The following is a 23693-nucleotide window of genomic DNA, read 5'->3' as shown; positions in this document are numbered from 1 at the left end:
TACAGCAGTGATTGTACATTTAGATAAGGTATATTTACAAAATCTTTTGACTGATAGTTACCTTCTACGGTGCAATCTTCTTGGTCATTAACCTAGTAGACATAGTTATTACATAACTTTCTCTTGTGACCAAAAGCATTGCAGTTATTACATTTTAATCTTATGATCAAACCTGCAGTTTGATACTCTGTGGTTAAACTCTCCACAGTTATATCAACCAATTCTATTAACACTTCCTTGCTTTAAATTTCTTGAGCTATTTATGCAGTGGTAGTTTTCGGAGGGGGTCTAGTATATCGTGCTTATGGTAATCGGTGATGGGTACCGTCCGAGGTGGCCCATTACATTGTTGTTTCTTGATTTCGGGAATACAGAGGTGTAAGCTTTTGCTTGTTTTTAATTGCATTATTGAAGTGACTAAATGGCAATTTTGGTATATAGGTTTCATTGCTGTTAGTGTTTTTTCTGTGCAGAAAGCAGTCGTACTACCCCACTCCTATTCAAAAATATCCCAGAATTTTTATTCCTTAAAACAGTTCATCAATGTCTCCTTTGCCAAATTTGAACATTAAATTAGTCTTAATTACTGAAATCCCATTAGCATGACCCCATCCCATCAATTTTACATTGTATTCTTCAATAACAGAATTTAGATCAGCATTCAAAGATGGCACGAGCTCATAAATGTTCATTACAATATTTTTATATCTTAGTTTAGTGACTAGACAGCCCAATTTATCTAATACAATATCTACATTTCAATTTTCCATCAAGTCGTGTATTCCGCAATATATTATACACTTATCTGGTGTCCAAGAAAGTTTTTCATCTACCCAACATTTTGTCAAATCCAAAGTAACCTCCAGTATCGTTCTGATAGCACAATCGTCCTCACAATCCGTCTTCTTGATATCCCTCAAACTTTCATCACCAATCAGTAGAATTTTTTCACCTGATGTATACAGCACATTCAATCTTCTCTCCTCTCTCTCCCGAACTTGCTCTTCCATTGAAGAGATACGATCATCCAGTTATGTGAGCTGATTTTATTGCAGTGTTCAATTCTTCTATTTCCAGGTCTTTCTTATTCATGAGCTCTCTTATTTTTTCTACCTCTAATTGGACATTTTCAAGCCAGTCCATTTCTTGGTCTTTGCAGGAAACTCTCCTTGGATGTAGAATATTGATGCCCTATTACCATATCTACTAGTTTATCTTTTGTTACTCACAATTTCGAAAATCCTAGATGTCAGTAATGTTTCTGTAGTTCTGCTTCATTGAATTTTTTTAAAAAGGTAGTCCCAAGTGGGGTTTTCAAGCGATGGTTCAATTACCCTGAGCTCCTCAATCACCTGTTCCAAATTTGTTGACGTAGCCATGATGGTTCTCACTGCGCATGCGCAAACCAGAGAAAATCTGAACAGAGGGGCCCTTAGGCAATTCACAGTCTTTATCAGAGCAAATAAAAGCACTGTCAATGATTCAAATTTAACTATTACACAGTCACATTCAGCACTATAACTTCACATGCAAGTTGCAAAGCTTCAAAAGTTCAAAAGTGGGAGAGGGTGGAAAGTAAGATAGAACAAAGAGAATATGAACAGAAGTATAGTAGAAACAGTCAAAGTCGTTGCAACAAGGGACCAATACTGTAAATATCCTTAAGTAATACCTACATTACCCCGCATGAGGTGCATTGATGGCACTACACGCCTACGGGGTTTCTTCAGCATGAATTCTTTCAAGTATGCCTTCTCATATGATATGTAAGAGCTTGTTTCCTGGGAAATGCTTTCCCACATTCCTCGCACATGAATGGTTTTTCTCCGGTATGAATTCTTGTATGATTGGTAAGTTGTTGCTTCTGGGGAAATGCTTTCCCACACTGCCTGCACATGAATGGCTTCTCTCCTGTATGCACTCTCATATGATATGTAAGTGCTTGCTTACTGGAAAATGCTTTCCCACATTCATTGCACATGAATGGCTTGTCTCCAGTATGCAGTCTCTTATGAACAGTAAGAGCATGTTTCCCGGAAAATGCTTTCCCACATTCCTTGCATATAAATGACTTGTCTCCTGTATGCATTCTCATATGAAGTGTAAGTACAGGTTTCCTGGAAAATGATTTCCCACACTCCCTGCACATGAATGGCTTCTCTCCTGTATGCATTCTCATATGATATGTAAGAGATTGCTTACTTGAAAATGCTTTCCCACATTCCATACACACGAATGGCTTCTCTCCAGTATGTATTCTCATATGAACTGTAAGATCTGGTTTCCTGGGAAATGCTTTCCCACATTCATTGCACATAAATGGCTTCTTTCCTATATGCATTCTCACATGATATGTAAGAGCTTGTTTGCTGGAAAATGCTTTCCCACATTCGTTGCACATGAATGGCTTCTCTCCCATATGTATTTTAATATGATGTGTAAGAGTATCTTTTCTGGAAAATGTTTTCTCACATTCATTGCACATGAATATTTTCTCTCTGGTAGGATTTGTGATGTGACCTGTAACATTAAGTTTCTTATAAAATGCTATCTCACAGTCAGTGGATCTGAAAGCCTTCTCTCCGTTATGACAATTCCTTCTTTCTTGTTTTACTTCGTTTTTGCAAATTAGTGGATCTTTTTCATTCACTACTGAATTCAATTCATATGAATATTCATCATCTTTATTAGGCTCACTGTATTCCTCTGGCTCTATTTTGATGTCCATCAATGGATCCAGAGACAAAAAGTCACCATCACTGGTGTCCCTAAAGGCAGCCATGTTGCTATTTTCTTGACTTATGGAAGGTAGTGATAATGCACCTTCAGCTTCAATTTTCAAATGTAATTCTAAAGTATGTTCTGGATTCATTTTAGCCTTTTGTCCTGTCCTGTTTTATAATGACAACGTTTTCAATTGACAACTCTTAACACAAAATTGTTTACAAATGATTACACAATAAAATCTGTTATAACTTATGTAAAATATCTTAAAATATCTTAAAGGACTACAACCAGATTTCACTGCTGATGTATGAATCTAATATTCAGGACAGATTTAACTTGTAATTTTTAAAGGAGGACTACAATAATTCACTGTTGTCTCTTACACTTTAAGAGCTGCTATTGGTAATGTTCCATGTAGTATCATTAAATAACATGCATTCCTAAAATCCTGATGCTGCTCAAAACTGCCGAAGGAAGGAAGGTTCTTCTGAGGGAGAATCTGAAATCAAAGAATGCAACAATTAGTTAGGAAACACAAGGCCAGAACTGAAGCAAAATAAATTTAATTCAGGTTTCTATAAAGGTCTCAGGCCAATTAACAAGGTGTGCATTTGACAGTATTATCCAAACATTAACTCAATCTAATCAAATGTTGCCAAGATACAGCATCAAAACATTCCTGAGGCAACTATACTACAACAGACTAACAATTAAGACTCCCACTCTCCCACATCTATAAACCTTCTCAGCTTAATATTACAGTATTATTTATGAATACGTATAGCCTTATCAACAAATCAAAGGCCAAGAATAGAAAATGCAAGAGACAAGCATAAGAATTTTGTGGAATAACAGCAGGAGGAGTACTGTACATGGTAAATGCTTAATTATGTGATCCAGTTAGACATAGAAAATAAGAAGAAAAAATAATAAGGGCGAATTGAGTAGTATTTTCAACAGGTATGCAATTTTTCAAGTTAGTTTCACTGATTGTTACTGCAAATGCAATACATGAGTACTTATTAAGACCAGCAATGCTGATGACAGTCTTGGAAGGTACGTGTTGCTACATTTCCTCAAATACGTATGGCAAATTTCTTTCAGAGCCATAAGAACCAGAGCTTTATATGAAGGAATATCTTTCAGTGCAAGTTGGAAATGTTGTTAACTGGTGGTTAAGAAGAGTGAATAAGGGAATTCCCCTCACTCACACCATCACCAAGCACTCCTTTTGGACTGACGAACAAAGAGAGGTAGTTGAGATGGGAGATATCATATAAGGTTTTGGTTTGAATACCTATAAAAATTTCATATTACAGTATTTCCTTGATTACTGTTTCTGCATATACACTGTTTGCGACTTGGAAATATATTCACATTTAACTCCAGCCTATCAAAATCTACATGAATGTATACATACATAAATAAAAATGAATACAGTAAAAAGCCTTTTGGTTTTCCATCCTGCAAGGGTGGAAAAACTACAGATTTCTGAGGTACTTTGTATTTTTCCTAACATACAAACCTAAAGGTTTTTACATATGGATATATGTACTTGCAGTGAAAGCTAGGAAAATGGCCGTTCAACTCCCATCCTTATGCATTCACTTCAACCTTTCAGCTCAGGTAACAGAATGTGGGGTTGCTTGATGGTGGGCAATTTATATAAAGACCTTCAATTTGTATGTTCAGAAAAAAATTATTACTTAAAATATCTACAGTTTGTTTCTAAACAAATACAAACCTTCGGTCTTTACATATGGAGACTTACTTCTTGGTAGAAGGATTCTGAGTAAATCTCTGAACTGACTGGTAGTTCCATTCACCTGGGCCTCCTTCCTGGTCATGTAGAGCAAAGGAGGAGTCTCATGCCTCTGGTCTGTTGAGCTTATGTGATGTTCAACTGCCAGATTTCTGGACCTTTTCAATGAATGGCCATGTATAGCATCATTGATTCAAAAAGGGTTTGGATGAACCCATAGCATCAGAGACAATAAAAAGCTAACAAAACCAATGTGTTTTGTGCTATACTCAGCTCCTCTATCCCTTTGCTAGTGAGAGGGGATGGAATTACATCTATTAATCTACATATTTATAGATTATAAACAGGGTACAGTACTCAGTTATGTAGCTCACCTGCACTGCACACCTGTCCAGCATGTGACGGTTCACCAAACTTCCCTCTGCCCTACTGGCGAGGAAGGGTATAAAAAGAGAAAGGGAGGAGGCCAGTCACTCACTCACAAAGTCATCTAGGGAGGGGATTGAAAAGAACTTGAATTCTAGGACAAACTCCGAGTGTGACAGATCCTCATCCACTCAAGTGTTTAACCCTCTCGTGATCTGATGACGGGTAGCGCGTCAATAAATTTTTTCCGTAAGTGCACAGATGACGGGCCGGGCACGTCATATATAAGTTATTTTCGGGAAAAATTCACGAGAAATAAAAAACGTGTCAGTCATAGAAAACATAGTTGACGCCATTTGGGCGACAGATGATGAGTCTTGAAGAAAACGCAAACCTGACGCCGCTAGCTTACTTAGCTACGATACAAGAAGTCAACATAAGTAGGTTGGAAAATCTTAAAATTGCCCTCCGTAAAAAATTTGCATTTTTTAATCAATTACAGCTCATCATTTCTACACAATTTAGGTAAAAAATAAACTCCCCAAACCCAAATATTTTATTTTTCATGATTATTTCCAAAAAATATCTACGATTTTTCTTAAGAATTGTATGTTCATTACATTGTTTTTATTATTTCTAAGCCTCGTTAAGATGTTCTGATTGCTTTAGGAAAAAATTAAATCATTTGTCGACATAATAACACTAACCAGAAGCATATATCAGCTATAGTTCAGACGTACCGAATTTTACCAAAAAACGTTTCCTTGCCAGTGTTCATTTCGGCCCGGGGGAAAAGTCATGTACCTTACATTCTCATATTTTCCGCCTGTGTGCAAGAGGGTTAACATCAATGGAAAGGCCATGAAGGGCCCCAACTCTCTTTGCTGATGCCAGGCCAAGCAAGAATGCAGTCTTGAAGGTCAGATCCCTGCCAGACTGCTCTCATAAAGGCTAAGATCACAAGTCAGGCTCTATGAGATGAGTCACATCCCACTCAGGGGGACTGAACTTCCTGGGAGGGCATGACTGTTCTAACCTTCTCAACAGCATTGAGATCTCCCTCAAGGAAGAGAGATCGACACCCTTCAAAAAAAGTAGTTCAAGGGCAGCTCTGTAGCCCCTAGTAGCCGAGACACATCAAAACTTCTCTCAGTGAAGAAAGGCAAGAATGTCTGCTACCTGCTGAAGAGGAGCTCCAACCGGGAAGGCACCCCATCGACGACACCAGCCACAGAAGACAGTTCATTTTCCCTGGTACAAAGCCACTGAGGATTTACAAAGATATCCAGAAATCTTGGTTGCTGTGTGACGAGGAAAAACCTCTTGCTCACAAGAGACGCTGGATAGTCTCCAGGCGTGAAGTGACAGTTCTCTCATAGCCTGGTGATACCTCTCTAAGAGCAGCTGGCACAGCAGGTTGTGCCAAGGGGGAATCTCTCTTGGCACCTAGGAAAGTAAAGCTAGCAGGTCCAGATACCACTCAGGATGTGGCCACTTGGGAGTCACCAGGGTTATCCTGAGATTTAAGGTGATCATGACCCTGTTGATCACCCAATGAATCAGACAAAATGGAGGAAAATTGTAGGTCTGGGAGATTGTCCCATGGGTGTTGGAAAGCATTTTTTATTACTGCCCGTGAGTCTGGCACAACAGAACAGAACACCAGGAGCTTTCTGTTGTGCCAGATTGCAAAGAGGTCTATAGCTGGTAAGCCCCAAAAGATTGAACAATCTTTCTGCAATGTCTTGAGTGTAGGGACCACTCTGTCCCTATCTCCTGACCCTAGCGACTGAGCTTGTCTGCTACTATGTTCCAGTTCCCCAGGATTTACCTGGCTGACAGCTCTACTGAGTGTATTACCACCCACTTGTGAACCTGCACTGCCAACATGTGGAGCTGAATGGACAACAATTTCCCTGCTTGTTGAGCTACGCCAATTAGGAAGGCACTTTTTCAGGAGAATCAAGAGGTACTACCTCAGGGAATTGGAGAGGTACTACTTCAGGGGTTTTGGAAGGCTTTGGAGGGTCCTTCTTCGTATGTGTGATGAACATGCTGTCGTTGCTTCATGGTGGTGAGGGCTTAATTATAGGACTCCAATGCCGTATCAAGAAGTAGCGTTCCATGTAAGAATCCCATGTAGAAACAAACTTCTGAACATCATTTACCATTCTCCTAAGTTGGGTCAGGTGTTTCAAAGTTAGGCCCTCATGCTCCTGCTTCTGCTCGTGCTCCTGAACCTCGAGTATCTCCACCTTCGCTAGCAGACTTCGTCAGGTTCTCCAAATCCTGGTCGGTCAGGGGGTCGAGTGGGCATCAATAAGGGTGCCCACTGCATCCTTGATGATATCGCCAAAGCCCTACCACCAAGAATTCTCGCCAACTGGACTGTCTTATTAATGGCTAATTGCCGGATTTACTCAGGAGAGAAGCCCATATAATTATGGACACAGTCTGGCCACAACTTACCACAGCAGGCATTCAGGGTCTCCTTCTTCATGCCCTTCAGCGACCAGTCGATGAGAGACAAACAGGTAACTATTGTGAATTTATGCCAATAGGCTTTCAGAGTAAATTCACTGTCATAGTCCATTGCATCAACAAGGTGCTGGAGGGAGTTCCTGGTGTAGAGTGCCTTGAAGGTACGGATCATGCCCTAGTCCATAGGCTGGAGGAGAGAGGTGGTGTTGGGAGGGAGGAACTCAAGCTGGACTCACTTGTAATAAAGATCAAGAGGGTGGCCATTAGCAATAGTACTTTAGTGATCCAGGCCTTGGATTGTGCATCCAGAACATAGGCAGCAATGCCTTGTTCTTATTTTTGAGTGCCATGGGATTTCCAGCCTTGTAAATGAGGCTTGGTTTCAGCATAAAGCCACCCTGCAAACCAGGAGGGTCACCCTGTCTTTTTGTGCCTCGAATCCAGAGGCTTTAGCTTTGTCCATCATTAAATATGTCTAGAGGAAGGAGCGTGATTGCTTCTATGATTCCAATAACAAAAATAGAAAGGAAACTATGTGCATGCTTACTACATCAAACGCCCGATAAGCAAGTGTAAGTTTGAGTCCTATCCTCAACCCAAAGGAAAAGGCGTAGAAGGACAAGGAAGAGAAGGTGGAGAGGCCAATCACTCTCGCATCCTTCTTACCTCTGGAACTGCACACCATAGGTGAGATGCTACTTGTCCTCTTGAAGGAGCCGGGTAAGCAAATACAATCTATGAGCATCCACCACCGATGCAAGGAAAAGAGGCTCCAAGGACCTGTGAGCAGACCTGAAGGAAGAAAGAAATAATATGGTCACAATGAGACTGCATCTATCATCCGGTCCGACATATTCTATGAAGTGATGAAATGTACCCAGCCACTGGCACTGCTCTCTCTCTGATAGAGCTAACATTGGACATACCCAACAGCAGAGAAGTTTCTCACGATCTTGTAAGATTCAGAGGAAAGTTTGTCATTAGACACTTCTGCATTGAAAGTCAGCAGTGAATAAAGGTATCGACATTCAATGAAAAGTGTCAAACTTTCGTAGGTACAGCAAATAGGACAAAATAATAACTGATCTGGATCAACCAATACAAAGTCCAAAGAGCAGGAGATCATGAAGTTTTGGGCTAGTCAACAGATGGTGAATGATTGCGCATCTAAGACGGAGTCACAACATAACACCCCCCTTTTGAAGTTTGATGTTGAGAACGAACCATGCAAATTGTGTATCTTGTTTGCCAATGATGTTGAGAGACGAGATATGATTCTCGCAAAGTATGTGCACATTAGAGAGAGTCAAATGCATTCTAGAGACCAAGGTCCCTGTGATGGCAAGACAGAAGTTTCTCATCAGTAGATGAATCTCAACCAAGGAGAAACAATACTACTTAGTGAATGACTAAGGTGAATGTAGACCTACATCTACAGAGATAAATCAGAGAGAAGTGAACTCTCATGATTCTGAAAATAGAAAAAGTCCTGTCGATGACACCAACCAGAGAACACGGCTCTAATACGGCTCTTATCCCGGGTGTTTTACAGAGGACTGAAAAAGTTATTCTGCTATTTCATTGCTGCTTGGCGAGAAAGTTGGTGCTAGCAATGAAGGCAGAAATTCTTTCGATAATGAAAACACAGGGAATGTACTGCCTGAAGAACTTCTTCTTATGGGTTGGATCAGGAATAAATTTTCTATATACTCTGGAAGTAGAGCTAGTTGGGCTGGGAACATGCAAAGTCTTCCATTATTCATTTTCAATTCAGGGTGAACAAAGAATAATTGGGCACTTTACAAATTAGAAAATGTACAGGTATTGGAAAAAAACTCAAATCCCAGCGGCAGATGGGGCAGGTGCGATGGAACAGAAGACTACAGACTTCTGTTATACTGTGGGGTAAACAGAAAGGTGATAATAAGTCTAACGAGATATATCTCTGTCTGAAAATTCTCGCAATGGCAAATGTGAAGCACGAGACATGGGCCATATGCAAGAATTCCAAGCCAACCAGAGACCTGAGTCTGTGATGGCCGGGCTGAGAGATTCGAATTGGTAGTTAATCCTTATATACTGAGTTGCCTAGTAGTGCATTCCATGTTGGAATGTGTTCAGCTTAGAACAATTGAGCACAAAAAAAAGATACACCCCACCATCTGCACTTTAACTGAAATGGGAGGAAAAGAAACCCTCTTCTTCTGTGAAAATACAAATTCTGTGGTGTTGTTGGCAAACAATACCACTAGTCATCTCAAAATCAAAACCAGAAACTCTTGGGAGGCCCGAAAGGCTGTCCTGAGTTTCGATTTAATTAAGAGAAGGTACTATGTCTTGGTCACATACCAGAGGAATTAACTTCCAGATATGCACCTATTACTCGGATGGTGCAACTGATAACTGACACATGTTGCGAGGGGACTATACTAGTATATTCGTAGGTTCCTGTAAATTGTGCTCCAGCCTAATTCTTCTTCATTCAAGATGCAAGAATAAAGGACTGGAAGTAGACCTCTTTCATTCTCTAGTGAAGAGAGCAAAGGCGAACTTGTCCCAAAGGGAGACTTCTACTGTGATATAGGACACCAAAGACGACTAGTTGAAGTGGAACTGGTTGTTCCCTAAAACAGTAGCACCAGAAAGGCGTTCAAACTTCTTGGACCAATGGCTTTGTATGATTTCCGAACCACGTCGAGAGTGCACTTCTATCACCAGAAATACACATCTCTCACACTCAATGGAATGCCCGAAAATCGAACCCGTTGCCAACAAGGTGGCACGCCAACACCATACCGACCAAGCCACTGAGGCATTTCAGAAGACTTAGAGACTTCTGTTGTACCATGGGGTAAACAGAAAGATGATAATGAGTCTAATGAGACATATCTCTGTCTGATGATTCTTGCAATGACATATGCGGATCATGATATATTAACCATAAGCGAGAATAAACAACCACCCACATACTTAACCCTGTGATGGCCAGACAGAGAGGTTCAAATTAGCAGTTAATCCTCGACAGTGGAGAAACAATACTAAGATGAATAATATCTCTGTGAGAAGGCAGTAGTTTGCCCCTCACTTGACTCTGTACGCTGAGATGCTTGGTAGTAGATTCCAACTTAGAATGTGTTTGGCTTATAGAGCTATTGAGTGCACTACAGAAACACTTGAGCTGCTGCATGTTATGGAGGAGTGATGTGGTAGTAACAGTTGACAACGTTTTCGAGGGTTGCATGAGAGAGAAAAGGGGCGTAAATGGTGGGTGGATAGTTTGCTTGTTGGGGGGATCGTTTTGAGGTTGTCTGCTGGTGCGGTTGCGGGGCAGTCTTGGATCAGTGTCTGTACTGGACAGTCGTGTTTGGCAGTGATCTTGGATATTGTTAATGGTCAGTTGTGTTGTGTTTCTGGATTGAATTGTTGTTTGATTTGCTATTGATATCGTATGCTTAGAGTTGTTGTGCCTGTGTTGTTGAATTTGTTGTGCTTGTGTGTTGGAAGGCTGTTGTGCTTGTGTGTTGGAAGGCTGTTGAGCTTGTGAGTTTCTGTTGAGTTGTATATGAGTTGTTGTTGGTGAGCTGTTGTGATTTCTTGGTGTTGTTTGTGAGTGGTTGTATATGGACTTGTAAGGTTGTTGTTTTGATGCTGTTGGTGTTTGTCTGCAAAGTGATTTGTTGTGTTGTTGAGTTGTTGTATGGTTGTAGTACTCAGTTGGTTGTTTGGTGTTGTGATTCTCGGCAGTGGTTGTGTCTTAACCTTATCCAGAGGAGAGCACAGCTTTTTGCCTTGAAGACTGTCATAAATGGTAAGCACGAGAGTGTGAAATTGTTGTCTGTAGTTTGCGTTGAACTAACTATCTTGCACTTAAAACAATGTAAGGGGAAAGCGTGGCCGAGAGTAATTTTGGCAGCCGGATTGTTTAAAGTAAATGGGGGCAGGCGGGGGCTTGCTCGCTTTTGTTTTGTTTAGCTTGTGATTCAGCCACTCCTGTGGTGTTGTTGCTAAAACAATTCCACTGGTTGTCTGAAAACCAAAACCAGAAACTCTTGGGAGGCATAAAATGTTTTCCTAAGTTTCAGGTTAATTAAGAGAAGGTATGTATCGTCTCGGTCACACACCAGATGAACTAACCTACTATTGTGCACCTACTTCTCGGGTGATGTAACTGTCATGAGGAGTATATACACATATATTCATAGGCTCCTGCTGATCAAGCACTAGCCTAATTCTTCTTCACTTCGAAAGAGCAAAAAAATAAGGCCTGGAAGCAGACCTCTATCCTCTAATGAAGAGAGTCGAAGGTGATAACAGGACACTGAAGATGACTCGTTCATTCCGAACTGGTTGTTCACACAACGGTAACACTGGAGAAGTGGAGTTCAAAACTTCTTAATGCTATCCATTCTGAATAGATTGAGTGTATGTCTGATGACATCCAAAGACAAAAACCAGGAACACGGTCTCTCGTATCCAAACTCTGGGGAGTAGAATCTGTAGCGTTCCTCTTATTCCCTTGTCCATCCTGATGTAACCCAGGAAGTAGAGGGAAAAAGGGAGGAGGAGTGACTGTTCTCGCCGGCTCTTCTGTCAGAACTAGCAGGAGGGGGTGATAGCGCATGCGATCATCAACTTACAGTGATGATAGCAATGCACAGACTTAGGAGGTTCTCACACACCAAATGGAGGATCCTCTTCTACCGACTGGTTCGTTTGCATGAATGTGAATGAACATTGAGTGGAGTTAAATGCGCCAAAAGTTGACAAGAACTTGCAATATTTTGCCAAGCATCTGTCTTCTCTGGGATCAAAACCTCACAAAGAGGACCATACAGAGAACGTGCTCTCTGACTCTTGTAATGCCCTGTCTTAAAAGACAGACATCTAAGGAACTTGTAAGACACTAATGCTAGCAATTACAAGCAGGGGAGTCACTGAATGACTCACACCCCTCTCCTGTCCCACGCCAAAATTGGGATGGTGAGTTGTCTCTCCGGTACTAAATTTGGATGTACAATCCCCCATAGAGATTTATACATTTTAAGTGTCTCGTGAACGAGCTCGCTCCAATACAGTATACTAGGTCTAGAGAAGGAATCTCTAGACCTAGTGGTAGGAGAACGAACTGAAGTTTGTGCTCCTATAGCTTCCTGAAACACTATACCCAGGGGTAAGCATAACTGGCCCTAGCCCCAAAAGATTAGGATAGCCTACAGGAGATCCAATAGCTTCCTCTATGAAAGGAGGCAGGCCTTTCGAAGTCCCACTCGTAGAGCTTCTTAAGGGCGGAGAATATACCTTCTTCTTAGACCAATCAAGTCTAGGAGAAGAAAGGGAGGAGGCAAGAAAAGACGAGACGGACGAGGATGAAGATGATGACCCCTTCCTGGGGCACTTGATTGTCTGTCGAGACGACACCAGGACTGCATGAAGACTGCAACACGGGAAAGTCCGTCAACAGTTCTGGATACTGACACATCAATTGAAGCATGAGCACTCAGAATGACTTGTGAACAAGCGTCCGACACAACATAATAAGAAGAAAGGGACGATGCACATGAATGTCTCGTCCCTTCTGTCACCGTGTGTTTATATATTTGTTTAGTGTTTAGGTTGAAACTATATTTACATCATAATAAGTACTGTTTGTATGTATATAGGGATTTCAGAGTTAAAGCCGAGTTAAAGACCCAACTGTAATTACCAACGAATTCTTGTTACCGTAATGAAGATTGGTAATTGACATTTTGTTTTGGACAGTTGTTTAGTTACTGTTTCTCTCTTTTCAGAAGTGAAATGGGGATCAGCAGAAATAACTCGGGAGTGCATTCGTGGTGCTGTTGTGCGGAAGAGGTTGAGGTCCCTGCCACCTTGGATTTTATACATCAGCCCTACTTGAAAGTGCTCTTCGTCGGCGTTGGTTGTTTACCGTCACCGAAGTATTGGTGCTTGATGTTTAGTGGTAAAATTTACGGTAATCGCAAAAATGGGCACTGGCCGCTATGATGAGAAGGAAGTGTTATTGGCCGGTCGAAGTCACGAAAGCATGTTTGAGGGTTGTGCCTTATGCACAAGGGATAAGTGACCGACCGCATGGCAGTATCCGCGGGTGTACTCGGTATCTTTTCCCTGTATTTTGGTTATTATTAAATAAGATACCTATTGCTTATATATATATATATAAAATGTAAAATCAGATAGCAATCATTTTTCTGTTTGTTGCGTACGTTATTAATGATGAAATGAACACCGTTCTTACTTATTGATATTTGTTTTACTCACGTGACTATTCCATGTTATTCACTTTTATTATCAATTAAATGTTATATCTTTTTGTTAATGTTATAATTAAAACTTTAAAAAGCTCATATACTTGTTTATTAATAAGTGAATAGTACTTGTGACATCTGGCGACCTTGCCAGGATGTAGACAGTGGTTTAAAAAGATAAATTGTGTTAAAATTGAGTAATATGAAAATCAGTCGGTAATTATGTCTTCCATCGCGGAATTAACAGCTCTCGGCAAAGAGCTTGGTAATGAAGGCGAAGACCTTAGAAGATTTGTAAGTGATGAACAAAGTGCTTTAAGGGATATTAGAAATAAGGAACGAGAATTAGAACGTGAAAAACTAGAAGCTGCTCGTGAGGAAAGAGAAAGGGAACGCCAGGAGAAAGAAAAGGAGCGTGAATATGACCGTGAAAAAAGTGAGAGAGATAGAGCTCATGAGATTCGTTTGTATGATATGCAAGAATCTTTGCAAAAACAGGAGATTGAGAAATTGAAACTGCAAAAAGAAATCAAGGACTCTCCAGTTAATACCGAAGGTTCCGACACTGAAGGTAACCAGGTAAGAGTAAAAGTTAAAGGTCCTTCTATTCCTGATTTTGATGAAAACAAAGATGATATTGATGCATATCTTAGGAGGTTTGAAGTTCTTGCTAGTGCAGCCAAGTGGCCTAAAGGGGATTGGGCTATAATTCTAAGTTCACATTTAAAGGGTGCAGCTTTGGAAGTTTACGTTAGACTTTCACCTGAGGAGGCTTTGGATTATAATAAGGTTTCTGAATCACTTATGAAAAGATTTGATTGTACTGAGGAAGGTTTCAGAGTAAAGTTTCGGTCAGTTAAACCTCAGAAGAATGAGCTAGTTGAACAGTTTGTGTCTAGGTTAAGACATCTCTTGAAGAGGTGGATTGAAATGTCAAAGTGTGAAATGACATGTGAAGGCTTAACTGATTTATTTCTTATTGAGCAATTTTTGCAGAGTTGTGGCAGGCAGTTGCAGGTACATCTGAGAGAGCGATTACCATTATCGCTTAACAGAATGATTGAATTAGCAGAAAGTTATGTTCAAGCTCATGGAGGTTTATTTCATAATTCTAGATATTTTTCTACAGTACGTAGTGACAGAGTTGACTTATCCGGGGAAGCGCATCCTGAGCAGACGGCTAAACCCATTAGATGTCCACCCTCTATTAAGTGTTATAAATGTGGACAAGTGGGTCATAAGGCTTCAAATTGTCTAGAACATGCAAAAGGATCCAAGAAAAATGGTCATGCTGCAGCAGGAGAAGTTGTTTATTGGACCAGAAAGGGCCGTAAAGGAAATTTTAAAGATCCTGTTGCGGATATAAATAATGAAGTGTTAAAAAATGATCACACTGAGTTGGCAAGTGTTGCTTCTGATATGCCTGTCGAGGAGGGTATTTTATACGGAAACCCAGTGAAAGTTTTGAGGGACACTGGTTGTACAACTGTCGTAGCCAGAAAAGACTTGGTGCCTGTTGAACATTTTACTGGTAAGAGCAGTAGGATTCGATATATGAACAAGAATCTTGTAGAAACTTATCCTTTGGCTGAAATTTACATTCAATCTCCATTTTTCACGGGTACTACCCTTGCTGTGTGCATGGAGGACCCTCTTTATGATATCATTATAGGCAACATCCCTGGAGCAACAAGGTTGGAGGAACCCACATCCGGCGCTGTATTAACGAGAGCTGGTGCAAAGAAATCTCAATCTACATTCCAAAAGCTGAAAACATCAGCCTCTAAGATTTCTTGGGACATGGATTCAAAGGAAATCAAGAAAGAGCAAGAAGAGGATCCAAGCTTAAGATCTCTGCGAGATGATGCAAGAACTGGTAAAGCTATTACTAGAGATGGAAAAGGTAAGGCAGTTTTGGAGAGAGGATTGTTGTTCAGAATCTATTCAGACAGAGGTATTGAACACAAGCAACTAGTATTACCGTTTAAGCTTCGAGAGGGCGTGATGAGCATGGCACATGAAGGAATACTTGGAGGTCATTTGGGTGCTGAGAAGACCTTAGGTAGAATAAGACAGGAATTTTACTGGCCAGGTATTGGGGCAGCAGTAAAGAGATTCTGTCAGTCGTGTGACATTTGTCAGAAAACTTATCCTAGAGGAAAAGTTGGGAAGGTACCTTTGGGAGAGGTACCACTCATTGACACTCCTTTTAAACGTGTTGCTGTTGACTTGATAGGACCTATTTTGCCAAGAAGTAGTTCTGGTAACAAATATATCCTGACCATGGTTGATTATGCAACCAGATACCCTGAAGCCATAGCCTTACCATCTATCGAAACTGAGCGTGTAGCTGATGCCTTATTGAGTTTCTTTTCCAGAGTCGGGATTCCTGAAGAAATGGTGACTGATAGAGGCAGTCAATTTACATCGCAGATGATGGACGAAGTTAGAGGTCTTTTGTCAATCAAGCATCTTCCTACGACCCCTTATCATGCGATGGCGAATGATGGTCTAGTTGAAAAGTTCAATGGAACTTTGAAATCTATGATTAAAAAGCAAATATGTGCTGAACAACCTACTACTTGGGATAGATACCTGCCGGCAGTTCTCTTTGCATACCGAGAGTCTCCACAAGCAAGCATGGGGTTTTCCCCTTTTGAATTATTATATGGGAGAACGGTGCGTGGCCCTTTAGCTATTCTGAGAGATTTGTGGGATAAGGAGAGAAATGAGGAAGAGGTAAGAACTACTTACGATTATGTATTCAACCTCCGAGAAAGATTAGAAGAAACTTGTAAGTTAGCCAAGAGGGATTGAGAAGTCGCAAGGTAAATATAAATTATTTTATGATAAAAAGGCTAAAAATAGAACATTTAAAATTGGCAGTGAAGTTCTCTTACTATTACCCAAGGCTAATAATAAATTGTTACTTCAGTGGAAGGGTCCTTTTCCTGTTGTTGGTGTGAGGGGGAAGATGGATTATGAAATTCAAATAAATGGAAAAAGGAAACTTTATCATGCTAACTTGCTTAAAGCTTACATTCCTAGGAATAAAAGTTCTGTAGAAGTTCGAGAAAGTGGAGGTACAATTGCAGTGGTCGAGGAGGATCCACAGGAGGATTTCTCACCCCTACTAGTGCCTGATACTGGACCTTCACCTACCTGGGAACAAACTAATCTGAATAAGGAATTACAGGAAATCAAAAGCAGGATCTGGAGGCTCTCCTTAGCCGCTACAGAGAGGTAATGTCGGACGTTCCCGGACGCACTCACGTGATCAAACACCAAATCAGGTTGGTAAGAGAAGAAATTGTTAAAGTAAAACCCTACAAAATTCCCTATGCTTTGCGCAGAGATGTGAATTCAGAAATAGAATCTATGAAAGCTTTGGATATTATTGAGCCTTCAAGTTCTCCATATTCAGCCCCTATGGTAGTAGTTTCGAAACCTGATAACTCAAAGCGAATTTGTCTAGACTTTAGAAGACTGAACGCCTTAACTATTTTTGATAGTGAACCTATGTGTGACCCAGAGCAGATATTTGCCAGCTTAAGTGGAAGTATATATTTCTCTAAGATGGATTTATCCCGCGGATATTGGCAAATTCCTCTGGATGAGGATAGTAAACAGTATACTGCATTTCAAACAGATTTAGGACTGTACCAGTTTAAAGTGCTCCCATTTGGACTGTGATGCCCCAGCCACTTTCAATAAGATGATGAGAAGTTTATTTGCAGGTTTAGAGGGGGTGAGTTTTTTCCTAGATGATCTGATAATTCATTCAAAAACTTGGGAGGAGCATTTGTATCTTTTGGAAGAAGTTTTGCGTAGACTAAAAAAATCTGGACTAACTGCTAAACCTACTAAATGTTTCTTTGGCATGTATTCAATTGAATATTTGGGACACGTTGTAGGCGAGAATAAAATGTGGCCTACTAAAGATAAAGTGGAGAAAATAGTTAGTGCAAAACATCCGAGGACCAAGAAGGAATTACGTTCATTTTTGGGATTATGCGGTTATTATCGAAAATTAATTCCAAATTACTCTACCATCGCGTCCTGTCTTACAGATCTCACCAAGAAAAATCAGCCTAATGACCTTTTGTGGGAGGGAATGCATGACCGGGCGCGTTTGTTTCTCTTAAGAACAAAATTGCTGCCGAGCCTATTCTTTTACTTCCAGATTTGCAGGCTGAATTCGTATTACGTACAGATGCTTCGAACGCTGGATTGGGTGCCATACTTCTGCAAGAAGTGGATGGAGTGAAGCGTCCGATTGCTTATGAAAGTAGAAAATTGCTACCGATGGGAACAAACTAAGTATGCGCGCCGTGGAGAAGGAGTGCCTTGCCATAGTCTGGGGGATTCAGAAGTTCGCAGTCTATTTGTATGGAAGATCCTTCGTTCTGGAGACTGATCACAAGCCCTTGGCTTATCTTCAGACTGCTCGAGAATTAAATCCAAGATTAATGAGATGGTCATTGAGTCTACAACCATATCACTTCAATATAAGAGTTATAAAGGGTTCAGAGAATGTTGGAGCTGATTATTTGAGCAGATGTGAAATGTATATAAGTTAAGTACAGAAAATTGTTATTTTCTTTTTTAAGGGGGGAGGTATTGTCACCGTGTGTTTATATATTTGTTTAGTGTTTAGGTTGAAACTATATTTACATCATAATAAGTACTGTTTGTATGTATATAGGGATTTCAGAGTTAAAGCCGAGTTAAAGACCCAACTGTAATTACCAACGAATTCTTGTTACCGTAATGAAGATTGGTAATTGACATTTTGTTTTGGACAGTTGTTTAGTTACTGTTTCTCTCTTTTCAGAAGTGAAATGGGGATCAGCAGAAATAACTCGGGAGTGCATTCGTGGTGCTGTTGTGCGGAAGAGGTTGAGGTCCCTGCCACCTTGGATTTTATACATCAGCCCTACTTGAAAGTGCTCTTCGTCGGCGTTGGTTGTTTACCGTCACCGAAGTATTGGTGCTTGATGTTTAGTGGTAAATGTTACGGTAATCGCAAAATGGGCACTGGTCGCTATGATCGAGAGAGAGTGTTTATTGGCCGGTCGAAGTCACGAAAGCATGTTTGAGGGTTGTGGCCTTATGCACAAGGGATAAGTGACCGACCGCACGGCAGTATCCGCGGGTGTACTCGGTATCTTTTCCCTGTATTTTGGTTATTATTAAATAAGATACCTATTGCTTATATATATATATAAAATGTAAAATCAGATAGCAATCATTTTTCTGTTTGTTGCGTACGTTATTAATGATGAAATGACCACCGTTCTTACTTATTGATATTTGTTTTACTCACGTGACTATTCCATGTTATTCACTTTTATTATCAATTAAATGTTATATCTTTTTGTTAATGTTATAATTAAAACTTTAAAAAGCTCATATACTTGTTTATCACCACTTCGTCTACAACATTTAAAAGACTAAAAGAACCTTCAAGTGCTATTGCATAGCTTGTGATTAATATTTATTAATAAGTGAATAGTACTTGTGACACCTTCTCTTGTTCTGTGCCTGAACTGAGATTGTCTGTCAGCAGTTCTGGATGCTCGTGTGTCATCAGAAGCATGAGCACTCAAAATGACTTGCGAACAAGCGTCCAACACAGCACCTGTCGAGAGGTTCACCTCTCGACAGGTGACGGGAATACAAGCCAAAACCTGAACTCCCGTTGCTCCTGAAACACAAGCCCAGGGGCAAGCGAATCGGTTCCTGAACCCGATGGTTGGGAAGAGCCGATGAAATCTCCAATTACCTCCTCAGGAGGAGGCAGTCCCTTAGAAATCCTGCAGGAGGACTTCTTAGGGAAGGAGAATCATCCTTCCTCTTCTTGGCCAGAGGAGGCCGGTCCAGATTCCAGGCTCCTTGAGCTTCAGAAAAGGAAGGGAAAGGCGATGGAGAAGATGTTCTTCAGCGGGACTTCTTCTACAGGATGAAGAACAGACATTATCAGAAGTAGAGTCAATAATCACAAGGCAGCTGGCATAGATGCTGTCCAGTGATAAATCTTCAAGAAAACAGCAGCATTTTAATATGATTCACAGCAGGAGAACAATACACACAATCGAGGGCCAGTGCCAGAGCATGCTATCATGTCACAGGTACAATCTCAAGGTTTAAGATAACCAAAACAAAGAGATAGCCAACCATCTACTGCTGTGATTTACTATCGCTCACTGTCAGCCAGCAGAAAAAAAGAAAACATGATTAATAAAGAATGATACTCCTCTCATACCAAAGGGCATTGCCCTCCGAAACGAGAGGAGATCCCCAATCATCAACACCATACACACCACCCCCTCTTCCTTGCCCGACAAGTGAGAGAAGAGGGCAAAGGAGAAGGAAGAATACCGGGAGAAAAAAACTATGGTCAAACTTCTGAAGTTTCCCCCAGTAAATCCTCCTGGAGCGTAAGCATGAATCTCAAATTCAATACTAAATATATACTGCTGTGCCCTTACTATTAGAGGGTGCAAATAGTGTAAGGGTGTATATACATATACCCTCATTGCTGATCCCTATATACATGAAGGGGACAGGCCGCTTGCAAGGCTATCACACAAAGTGGGTCTGCATATCAACAGTATTAATATCAAATACAGTATATTGAAAACATATCAAAACAATAACAGAAAGATACCACCAGGAAAATCAATTAATGGCAGTTGAGCAAGATCTCATGAAAACACGTCTTCATCTGAAGATGGCCAAAAACAAAATTGGAATGTTTAGATCTGGGCAGGGAGGTCTCCCTGCCTACCAGATGGTAGTTACTGCCTAACAACCTTCAAGAATTTTATCAGCCGTGTGCCAGCTTTGCTGTAAGTAATTCCTATTGCAAAGAACATCAAGTTTGTGTATTGTGTCGGAACAAATGTCAGTCAGTGCATCATGAATAACTAACAGACTGGGTTTTGAACAATGCATTTGTGTCATCAAGTGACTAAAGGTTCTATATAGCTTACATTAACTACTACATATAATTCATGGACATTCTCTCTTACAGCAATGTCTTCACTTTTATATCACTTTCCTAGAATGTTACTGAGGAAAATTTACAGGATACTGAAGAAAACCTGTTCTGGAGCAGATTATCAGTGATCATCCGTAACAACAGTACAGGTTATCTGTGACAAAGAGATGTGATCTCCATTAGCACAAAGAAATTTCCTTTGCACAGTAGAGTACCAAATAGATTGTACACTAAGCACTTAAAAGCTTCAATGCAAATGTTAGACTAATGCAGTGCAAAACATGTGTGAAAAAATGTAATTCTTCCCATTCGTGTCCATGTGGGTAATTCCACATTAATATGAACTAAAAATATGTCATTTTAAAATATCCTACTTTCACTTAAATATTTCAAAATGAAAATGTACTATAGAACTAATCTAAAGTTTTGTTTGCATTGGTTTACATACAGTATACCACTTAAAAAAGAAAGTACAATAATTCTGCAATGTAATGTACATAAATCTATGGAGAGAGATACAAATACCATACTAGGTTTAATTCCTGTGAACTACAAAACCAAAACTTGTTCATTAACAACACTTATCATTTAGTTGTTTAACCAGACCATTTGTTCAAAATATTTGACCCTCATTGGGCTAGTCTAAAAGATTAATTTGTTTCCAAAAATTTACATTGGCTGTTGAAATTTTGACATTCACATAAAAGATGTCCAACTGCCAGTCAGTGCTGACCTGCTTCCTTTTAATTCATACAAAGATTGGGCCTTGTGGACCATTCAAGTAGTACACACGGGCCATGATTGGGGCAAATTTGATAAGAGATGCAATGACTTCTCAAGCCTTTTTTATTTGGAAACAAACAATTCTACCAGAGGTTGGATCTCCTTTTTGATATCAGGTTCAATATTCCACAAACCCTGACATTCAAGATACGAAATGGGTTTAAGTGATGTTAAATGATCACTAACTGAAATGGTTGTCTGATTTGATTACAGAAATATCATACTGCACATTCAGTTTTGGAGGTAGCTAAAACTAATTCAGAACAAATGCAGCATTATAAAATAACTAAATTTTAATAGGAATTATTTTCAGTGCAGCTGAAAGTGGTCGTTTAACTTTAAACAAGTTGGAGTACATAGTTAACCACTGACTACAGTGGAAGTCCTGCCCACCCTGTCAGTATACATAGTATATAGAATCGTAAATAGCAATTACATAAACAAAGAAGTTCACTTCAACTACACTCCAAATTTTTCCGATGATAAATAGATTGTCCAAACTTAGTGAAATCAGCCATACCTTGTGCATGTGGGATTTTACAGCGATAAATAAAATCAGGTCCATCAAACCCCAGGATTCAAAACTTAACCTTTGACTTGTTACTACTTACAAGAGTCCCAGATAAAAACATCAATCTGGAGATACTGCAATTCTATACAAACCTGAGGTCCTTTACATTAGGTGAAGCTGGAAAATATCCATTAAACTCTTGAACCAGGTGGTTAGGCATTAACTACCATCAGGTAGGCGGCAATACCTGCCTGTCTAGATATAAATATTACAGTTTGCCTTTCAGCCTAGGTTTCAGATCGAGGGGTGGAATGAGGCGGGTTGAAATGTACATAATGTAAAGGACCTCAGGTTTGTATAGTTAGGAAAAACACAGTTTACTTTTAACAAAAATTGTAATTTGTTCCTACAGATATACAAACCATTGGTCCTTAACATTAGGAATACTCACTAGTTGGAGGGAGGGATATGAGTAAGTCTCTCTGAAATGACTGGAGTTCTACACACCTAGGTTACTCCTCTTGGTTGGAAGAGCGAGGGAGTACCATGGCTCTGACATACTGATTGGAGTATAGAAACTGTGGGATCTAATGTTAAACTTCTGAACCTTTCTGAATGGGTGAGGTATCATAAGTCATTAGAAAAAAAGCTGGGAATAGTCTAGTCAGAGGCTGTAAGGAAAAGATCCAAAAAGGGTTTGTCTTATTGCCAGTCACTCTTTCCTCTTCTTGCTAGAAGATGGAGTGGGATTGTTTCTACGCTTCTAGAAAGAAAAATAAAAAGGGGGCTCGATGTGTAGACTTACCGCATCAGACGCCAGTTCCAGCAAGTGTAGGTTCGAGTCCTATTAGCCACCCAAAGGAAGAGAAGTAGGGGGAGGAGGGGTCAGGCACTCTTGTAATCCCTCTCACTTTCAGTGCCACACCTTAGGCGAGATGCTATCTGTCCTATTAAAGGAGCTGGGTAAGAAAACAACTTGTCGAGCAGCCACCACAGGTCCAAGGATAAAAGGTTCTGAGGACTTGTGGGCAACACCCGAATGTAGATGGATATAAATGTAGTCCAATGAGACCACATTTCTGTATCCAGACTGACAGATTCCTCTAGATTGCGAGGGATGAACTAAGCCACTGGTTTTCTGATCTCTCATCAGGAGCATAGAGGTGATGTTGTCATCAGCTGCAGAGAACCTCCTCCCGATTGTCTCACAAAACCAGTAGAAAGATGTGTCCTTAGACACTTCTTCCTTGTGTGAGTCAGTAGTACTAGTGAAAAGTCATTGTGATATTGATGAAGATCCATGCAAATTGTCTATCTTTTTCGCCAATGCTGTTGCAGGATGAGGTGCCGTCTTGGGAAACAGGAACCCTAAACAAGTCAAATGCCAACAAGAGACTCGGGGTGCCTGTAATGGCAAGACAGAGAGAGGTTTCTCATCAGTGGTTGAGTCTCGACTGAGGAGAAACGTTACTACTTTCAGGTGAAAGACTAGGACGAATGTAGACCTACATCTGTCAAAAATGAATAGGAGAGAAGCAACTCTGGGAGCTCTGACCGAAGAAAAAGACCCATCAACGACACCAACTAGCAAAAATGGCTCCAATCCCTTGGATTTAACAGAGAACTGCAAGAATTATCCAGCTATTTCTGTTCCTGCTCAACTAGAAAGCCTGTGCTTGCAAGGAAAACTGGATAGTCTTAAGTCGTGAAGACACAGGGAATGTACTGCCTGAGGAACCCTTCCTGTGTTGCTGACACCGAAGGTTGGGTCAGGGAAGAACTCCTCTCAGT

General features: G+C 40.4%; 2 protein-coding genes across 4 annotated transcripts in view; one reads left to right on the top strand and one right to left on the bottom strand.

The window, feature by feature from the left end:
- Positions 1 to 352: 352 nt before the first annotated feature.
- The window catches only part of LOC135204662 (gastrula zinc finger protein xLCGF3.1-like), a 43533-nt gene continuing 20192 nt past the window's right edge, over positions 353 to 23693 (bottom strand). For all 3 annotated transcript variants that reach the window (XM_064234812.1, XM_064234813.1, XM_064234814.1), the window contains exon 2: positions 353 to 3226. In XM_064234812.1, coding sequence (XP_064090882.1) covers positions 1742 to 2872 — 1131 coding nt within the window. In that variant the 5' untranslated portion in view covers positions 2873 to 3226 and the 3' untranslated portion in view covers positions 353 to 1741. The remainder of the gene's footprint in view (positions 3227 to 23693) is intronic.
- Positions 13828 to 17298, top strand: LOC135204395 (uncharacterized). Its single transcript, XM_064234610.1, has 3 exons — positions 13828 to 16344; positions 16541 to 16848; positions 16959 to 17298. Exons 1-3 carry the CDS (start codon positions 13828 to 13830, stop codon positions 17296 to 17298), a joined length of 3165 nt encoding a protein of 1054 aa, XP_064090680.1.

This window comes from Macrobrachium nipponense, chromosome 47 (genome assembly GCF_015104395.2).
Source record: "Macrobrachium nipponense isolate FS-2020 chromosome 47, ASM1510439v2, whole genome shotgun sequence".
Taxonomy (NCBI): Eukaryota; Metazoa; Arthropoda; class Malacostraca; order Decapoda; family Palaemonidae; genus Macrobrachium; species Macrobrachium nipponense.
This window is presented reverse-complemented; position numbering and strand designations above follow the sequence as displayed.

What these genes read in the sequence shown, in the direction of transcription:
- LOC135204395 (XM_064234610.1), top strand. Translation starts at nt 13,828, where the DNA reads ATGTCTTCCATCGCGGAATTAACAGCTCTCGGCAAAGAGCTTGGTAAT. An exon ending in AGGAGAGAAATGAGGAAGAG is followed by an intron (nt 16,345 to 16,540) that starts GTAAGAACTACT and finishes TTGTTACTTCAG; the next exon opens with TGGAAGGGTCCTTTTCCTGT. An exon ending in TCCTTAGCCGCTACAGAGAG is followed by an intron (nt 16,849 to 16,958) that starts GTAATGTCGGAC and finishes TGCTTTGCGCAG; the next exon opens with AGATGTGAATTCAGAAATAG.